General features: G+C 40.1%; 1 protein-coding gene across 1 annotated transcript; it reads left to right on the forward strand.

Annotated features, from left to right (window-relative positions):
• Positions 1–1,853: 1,853 nt before the first annotated feature.
• Positions 1,854–8,223, forward strand: TTR (transthyretin; the record flags this gene model as incomplete). Its single annotated transcript, XM_084252693.1, has 4 exons — positions 1,854–1,922; positions 2,760–2,884; positions 5,045–5,180; positions 8,116–8,223. The coding sequence occupies 4 exons, from the start codon at positions 1,854–1,856 to the stop codon at positions 8,221–8,223; spliced, it is 438 nt and encodes a 145-aa protein (XP_084108819.1).
• Positions 8,224–8,458: the final 235 nt, after the last annotated feature.

Genomic DNA, 8,458 nt, shown 5'->3' on the forward strand with positions numbered 1-8,458 from the left:
AATCCAAATGTTCATGCAACGTGTCTCAATTTTTTGTTTCAGCAACTTTTTCAGAAATTTCAAAGGAACATCTTCAGGCCAAACAGGCCATGTCTCTGGATTAGGAGCAGCCTAGGCAGCCAACACACAAACTATAGGAGACATTTCTAGGTTGTAACAGAAAGTAGTGCTAAGATGCACAATGGAAGATTTATTTGAGATCTGAGAGAATTTTCAAGTGTTTAGCATTCATAATCAGAAAACAGACTCTCCACATTCTGAGCAATGGAAAAAGGAAGTGAATCCTGGATGACAATGTATGGGAGATAATAGTTTTCTCGTCAGCAGAGATAATTGTGTTATAATTATATACTTTACATCAGAACAGTAGTTGACAGTTTACAAAGAGATTTTATACCATCTCATATTAAAAAGTTATTAGAACAGTCTTTTGAAGTAGAAAAGAAGGTATTTCTATTTTACAATGAATAAACTAAGTGTCTAAGATATTAAATCACTCAGAGAAAATCATATGGGAAACTGGGCAGTAGAACCAGGAATTGGATGACTCAGGTTATCTAAGCCCAAATTTAGAACTCTTTCCAGGGCCACTTAGGAGTCATACTCTAAAGATAAGCGATTTCATTCCTAACTATCCTCTGAACTGAAATATGTTTGTTGCTGCTTTCCTGTAGTCAAACCATTCTTCCCTCATGTTCTTGGGCATATTTTTGTTTTCCTGGAATGCATTCCTGACCCTTCCACAACTTCCTGAAAGCCTTTTTCCTTCATGATCTCTTGTTTCTTCCTCCCTAACTCTCTCAACTATGGGAATCTCCCCCCCCCCATTACTCCAAGCTGGATACCTCCTTGACATGTATTTGTCCAACATTTTTCTCTATCTTCTCCACATCGTCTACATTGTTGTCTTTATCAAGCCCAAACCTACCTTAATCCATATGCAAACACACGCACACACATAAACACGACTTAGTGTTTCATTGATCAATGAATCATCAATGATTATAAATCCAATCCGAAAGTCGCAAGGAAGTAAACTATCTGTTGTCAATTGTGGCTTCTCTTTCTATTTCCACTTTCTTCCAGAAATTTTGGTTATGATTCTTTAGATTTAAAGGCCAGTTGGGAAGTTTTGTTTCTATACAGCCAATGCAAGAGAGCCAGTAAAGGATATTTAGTTCTCTATATTGCAGGTTAATCAATATCACATGAAATATGTCATTATTCCTTGGAGCCCAATGAAACGTGTATGGAAAGAACACAAATATTGTGGAGAAATTGTAAACTAAGCAAAACTTCCAAATGACTGAGTTTAGTTAAAATAGAGACTTTTTGTAAACAGTGCCAAGGGATTTTCCTTGTTGACTCATGGACATATATCAAATATAATGTTGTTTTGTTTTTTAATCTATTATATTTAAGTCTGTGCAGCCAACTGTCTTTGAGTGTGAAATAAATTATTATAATGTGCATCTATCATCTAAAATGAAAGACAAAATGCCTAGAATAGGGAAAACATGCACAGATATAGGTGAGGGAGGTAAAAAGTCCCAAGAAGATTGTGTAGGACATTTGTTGTTAGTTTTGATTGTTCAGTTTTGATGATCTAGCTGGTCAAATGATCTGTTAAGAATAAGAATATTTCTAAAGCTAATGTTCCGATGCGCTAATCTCTCCAGGCAAGGTTCATATTTGTGTGGGTTACTTATTCTCCCTTTGTTGACTAAGTCAATAATCAGAATCAGCAGGTTTGGAGTTAGGTTGGCAGGGATCAGCAGCCTGGCTTGGGGGAAGTGAGTATAAAAGCCCCAAGCTGGGAGCGGCCATCATAGAGCCCACTAGTTCTTGACAGGATGGCTTCCCAGCGCCTGCTCCTCCTATGCCTTGCTGGACTCGTATTTGTTTCTGAGGCTGGCCCTACGGTGAGTGTCTCATTCTGTGAAGCCCCTTTCTTACATTTCCTATGTATTCTAGCTGAAGTAGAAGTGACAAGGGGACTCACCATCTCTTTTTAAACATCATCGATTCAAGCTCCACAAAGAATGAAGCTTTGCTGAGCTCACTAAACTGGGGCTTGGATTCTGGATGCTCTCCCATTTGTTTTGGTGTCTCAGGTTTGCTATGCCTCATACCTCAATTTCTTAAGATAAATGGTAGAAATAATGACATTTGTGAAGCTATTCATAGCAAATTTTCATAAATGCATGCTTTTATAGAATTTATTTCCCTTTAGCTAATGAAAATGGATTTATCAACTATTTTTGAAAGGCTTGGAGGGCAATATTCGACATCTTAAGTACTCTAGAAGAATTAATGAACACTATAAAAAGGATCACAAAGTCATGCAACATTATTTTATGACTACTAAGAGGGAATTAATTACTTGGGCAACAATTGACTAAAATGCTCTCAGGAAAATGATTTGGTTCCATGGAATGTTATATATTTTCAATAATTCCACTCAAACAGCGAGTCTTAATGAAGCCACAGGTCTCAGGGGCCTATTCTCTCCTTTAAAATCCATTGTATATGTACCCAGTTGAGCTCAGTGTGTTTGGAGGCGAAAACCATTCTTGCTTTGGGAACACTCTTGTCTATGTTATACTGAGTAGCAAAGCTCATTAACTGTCAACACTTAGGTTGCAGGAAATGCGATTAGAATATACTTCCTGCCTTGTTCCAGATTTCTAATATCATAGAGTGGATCCTTTTTCTATTGCCAAGTCTGTTAACTTCTCACTTGTCTTCTCCATACCCAGAGCCAATCCAAGTGTCCTCTGATGGTCAAAGTCCTGGACGCTGTCCGAGGCAGTCCTGCTGTCAACGTGGATGTAAAGGTGTTCAAAAAAGCTGCTGATGAAACCTGGGAACCGTTTGCCTCTGGGTAAGCTGCCCAGCGAAACCAGACATGGGACTTTATTTTACCTTTCATTTACCTGCCACTTGTTGTTAAACAGAAAATTAGGCAGAGGCCAAGAGGGCCCTGAGAAACATGACTTCCTCTCGCTTTGCATAGCTGAGCATGACCAGGAATTTGAACGATCATTTTTTTGAGTATGTAGCTTCCATCACTTTCTTTATGTGGCATGTGATCCAAAATGATGGTGAGCCACTGCTGGAGTATATGGAAGGTGCCACCTCCTTCTTTTTGTCACTGTCTGTCCCTAATGACACTCAGGTGCTTTGTGAATGCTGCCCCTCAATTCTTTTCCTTTCATTAATAAGTTATCACACAGTACGTACACATCTTTGCTAAAATTACAAGACAAGGGTTCTTGGCTTGAGAATTACCCAAGGGCACCAGGGATCCTGAAAATTCCTGAAATGACATATACATGTTTGTATGTGTGAGCAGCTGTCTGCAGTTTACCCAGATCACCCCAAATCCAGGACTTTTGTCTAACAACTATTGGGGGAGCACCCACTCTGCACGGCTGGGCGCTGTCGAGCTCAGTAAGAAAGGACACAGAAAAGTCAGACACACAGTGTAGACTCAGCACAGCCCAACCTCCCAGTCACCCAAAATCAGGTACAAGAGTGACTTCGCACCTCTTGGCTGCTTTATAACTTTAAGGGAGTCTTTCCACTTCTGCTAGCAAGAATTTCAGAGTAAATGCCTGTTAGTAAACCTGAACCAACTAACTGAAAAATCAACCAGGAAACGGTTAGCACCAAGTATTACTGCTGAGTGTTTTGCTTTCCATGTGGGGGAGACTTCCTGTGTGTTTTAACTGAATTCTAAGATCCCCATCCAGTTCCTTACCCACTATTAGGAAGATCACTTTCTTTTATGTGATTTCAGGTGAGTTTTTGCTTGTAGTTAATTTATGTTTATATAAAATAAATATGAAAGCAAGCACAATATGAAAAATAATTAAAGCCAAGCACAATATGAAAAATAATTAAGAAAGTATTCTAACAAAGAAAGAGAATAGACACCAAATATATGTCTGTGAATATTTTTTCTTATGACAAGACAATAAAAGTATGTTAAATGTTTTCTTCCTGGAAAAGACAAAAGAGGGGTGGGGGGCTATGGTCAGAGGCAGCAAAGACTACTTCCATTTTTTTTTAAAGATTTATTTATTTATTTATTTATACAAGCACTGGGTATAGTCAGAAGTGCGGGAGGGTGAGAGAATTCACCAGAGCCAGAGCAGGGAGCAGAGCAGGCAGAGGGACCGAAGTACACTGCTGAGGGGAGCAGCGGGCGGCAGGAGAGGTCTGCGCGCCGTGTGGGACCCTCCTCCGGTGGCCGGGGAGCAGCCGGGGATCGAACCGATGCTGCAGAGGCTGCGGGCAGCTTCGCAACCCAGCGCTCAACCGCTGCGCCACCTGGTAGACCCAAGACTACTTCCATTTTTATGTGTCTTAATTATTACAGTTTAATAGGGAATAGTTCCTAACATCAGTTTTTTTTTAATTGTATTACTTTTTAAAAAAATAACTTTTATTTACAACACTGTATATGATTTAGGGATAATAGACTCACACCTCTTCTAATGCACATTATCACACCACAGCCACCACCAAGGAGTCCATATCTTAATCAGATCTTAATTGGGATTTAGTTGGGACTTAAATGGAAGTTACCTAGTTAACAAAAAAAAAAGTTGCCTTCTTTGTTGTTGGCAAAGCGTTTCCAGAGAGATTAAATATATACAGTTCTTCACCTAATGCCACAGGGGAGAGGACAGAAACCTGGTGTTCTGGAGGGCTGCCCAGTCAGGGGGCTCACACCCACTTCTGGGGATCTTTAAGAAATTTCCTCCAAACACCAGCGAATTGCAATGGCTCTTTTTGATCTAAAAAGAGGTGAAAAATCTACAATGTACTTTTGGAAGCATTTCTAACAAATTGCCAACCTGATAATTTCAGATAGTTACTAGAATTTTCCCCGTCCTGACTCTGTTGAGAGGAAAACAATACACGCACATGAAGCATGTGTGTGTGTGCACGTGCACATGCACACTGGTGTGGTGTCATTTTGTCATGCTGTTATTCCTTCAATGCTTCACTTAACCTGAACTTTTGCACCTCCTAGGAAAACCAGTGAATTTGGAGAGCTCCATGGGCTCACCACTGAGGAGAAATTTGTAGAAGGGGTATACAAAGTGGAATTAGACACCAAATCCTACTGGAAGGCACTTGGCATTTCCCCATTCCATGAATATGTAGAGGTGAGTGCATAGACACTTGAGCTTTGGTTTTTGGTTTGGGGTTTTTCTCCCGATATTTTGGGTTTTAATCCCAGGAAATGCACAGTTTGCCCTTCACTTACTATGGGAATGTCACAAGGAAAGCATTGAACTAACACAGTTTTTCCTTTCCCATCTCTATAACCAGAAATCCACAAAACTCTGAAGAGCAAGCTTTTCCCCTAAATTTGGTGAAAATTCATTTAGCAACATAATACAAACTTATATGATGCTCTTTATAGTCTTCATTCATTTTACTGAATATTATTATTATTTGCTGAAGAGATATTGATATGTGGGATCATGAGATAACCTTCAAACCCCACTTGGGGTTTATATAACAAAAAATAGATGCACCATTTTACTTCTCTAAAGTTTTGTTCCAAAACACACCTGCTCCCAGAGGTTTACATAAATGATTTTGGGCACTGCATAGAGAAACAATAAATTCAAAATAATTTCAAAATAATAATGGTGACATAGAAGATACTAATTATCAAGCATATATCCTATGTCAGATGCAATTGTGTTTTCAAAATTTAACCTATTTAATCCTCATAAACAACCCATTCAGGTTAGTCCTATTATTATCCCCATTTAGCCACTGAAGAAAATGAGGCACAGAGATATTAAGTAACTTGTCAAAGGTCACAGGGCTAATAAGGAGAAGAACAAGAATCATTAGCAACGTGACCCAGTGTAGATTTATCCTCAGGTATGCCCCAGCTTTCCACCTATAAGAAGTCAAGCTAAAAAATAATAATAAAGCCACATTTTTAATGCTTGATTCACCCTCAATTCCTTTGCCTATTAAGTATTTAAGAACCTCAAAGTTATACATGGCCCTAATCTTGTGTGTCATTCCTTAAGTCATTTAAAACAGATGACTCTCATGGAAATAGAATCCAGACATGTCCGTCCAACTTAAAGATCAACTAATTGGATCAAAAATAACTTGGCATGAAAAGGAACCATTCTCTCTAGCTTAGTCATGGACAAAACTTTCAATCGACATAAAGCGGCTCTTTTATTAGACAGTGTTGCCAGGGAAGCTGTAGAGGCTTGTTAGACTTCTGGGGCCCACAAGTCACAAGCAAGCACATCTATTGTGGAGCACGGCTTGGCACACCTCTGCCAGGCTGCAAGACACAGAGCCCCTCCAGGGGCGGGTGCAGGGTTTAGATGGTGCCCTCCACCCGACATGTGCCCTAGGAGACTTTGCTTCAGCCCTAGAACTCAAAATAAGTTTCCCTGCAACCTTTGTCTTCCCTGAGTCTCCATGATAGGAACCCCTGAGAAAATTCACTGCTGTCCTTACTGTTCATAAAGTGTTGTTCCTATTCATTGGATATTAGCTTCCTTGTCTGCTATTCATTCTTTCACTACTCATTCAAATATTAAAAAAATGAAAACTATGTGTTGAGCATTCTGCAAGAGATTCAGATGTGAAAATACATCCTTACCCTTGGAATGGAAGTGGGGGCACTGCTATAGGACATTTTGGGTGGAATCATGAGCCCAACTTGGAGTCTGAATCAATATGGAGAATGGAAGGCAAGCATGAATTCCAACATCTCACTTCAGCCATGAGATCAACCATAAGATTTTTCCCTCCAGCTTCTTCTAAAAAGGACCTCCCAGAATGTTCTCTTCCCTAGCATTACTTCTTCCTTAACCAGTGACCCAGGTGTCCATATTAGACTTACCCCAGAGTTAGGAAATTTCTTTCGGAACTATTAGTCCTCTTCACTTCATAGATTTTTTTGAACATAGATTATGCCATTCATAATTCTTAGGAAGACTCAAGTGGGACTGAGGAGATAAGAGATTGTCCTCAGTTGCTTCCAGAAACTTGGCCTTTAGGGAGTGCCCGTTCTCCTTCAGGGAGATTCTTAAGTGATTCTCTCCTCCTCTCCTTGATGTGATTTTGGGGTTTGGTATGGTGCAACCAGATCTTTTTTTCTCCTGTGCCCAAGTAATCATGGTTTCCTTTTTCCATATTTGGAACAAAATGTATTTATACAAAGTGTGCCAAAGCGCAACCTAGGACCTGTAAACAAAATAACTAAAAGTAAATACTTCCTAACTGCTCCCATCTCTCTCCTGAACCAAATTTTTCTCTACATGCTTCACTGCAGGGGCCTAGATTTTCCTAACACCTGAGTCTCAGAAGCTTCACTCAACTACTAAATTAGCCTGAAGTTTGTGACTGAGACAACACTTTGAATGACAATTTTCCCAAACAGAAGGTTTAAATGAGCTGCAGAATTCCCACCTGGGTTTCCCACACTGTGCTTGTATTGTAAATAGGACATTATAATGCTTTTATTTATGTCAGTGCCTGTTTTATACATAAAAAATATACTTGATGTTCATGGTAGAAAATATAAAGGAACAATTGGAGAAAAAACTCTATGGGCATGGAGAACATCTTGTAGTCTGGCTCTGTCACCATATAAACTTGGGCCAAATACTGCAATTCAGGGTTGGGTTCGCTTATCAGTGACATGGGAGAATGGTTCCCTTTCTGCTCTGAAATTCTAGGCCTCTGAATCTATGGTGGGCTGGCAGTCACTACTCTCAGGTCTTCAGGTGGCTGAATGCCAGCTTCTACCTTCTCCCACCTCTTACTGAAACCAACAACATGAACAAGAAGTTTTAGGCTCTTTAGGATTTCCCTCAGCCAGGGGAGCACTTTCGGTTGTGAGTAGGTGAAAAAAAAGAGACCTGATTCTCCAGGGAGGGAGAAAAGTCTAATTCTAGGGCCCACACAAGACTCCAGAGGGTTTAGCTAGCCAGCCTATTTGGATATTGGTGTTCTAACCTGCCCAAAAAACTAATGAAATAAAAATAATCAACAGTCTCTGTCCATGCTGCCGGATGAGCTATGCTGGAATTAGCCTCTCTTCTCCCGCAGGTGGTGTTCACAGCCAACGACTCTGGGCAGCGCCGCTACACCATCGCAGCCCTGCTCAGCCCCTACTCCTACTCCACCACAGCCCTCGTCAGTGACCCCAAGCAATGAAGGATGCCTCCTGCTGTGGCTGGGCAGAGGGGCAGGATTTCATGTAACCAATAGTATTCCATTTTTATTAAAGCAGTGTTTTCACTTTATAAGCTATGTTATAAACTCAGGCAGAAACAATAAAACATTCCTTTTAAGCACTTCCCATTTCATTGGAACTTGCTTTTTACTTTTTTATTCACCTGTAGTCCTTGCAAAATTGTTTTATTTGTTTTACTGAGACACAAAGGAATTC

Source organism: Talpa europaea (genome assembly GCF_964194135.1).
Source record: "Talpa europaea genome assembly, chromosome: 13".
NCBI classification, from domain to species: domain Eukaryota; kingdom Metazoa; phylum Chordata; class Mammalia; order Eulipotyphla; family Talpidae; genus Talpa; species Talpa europaea.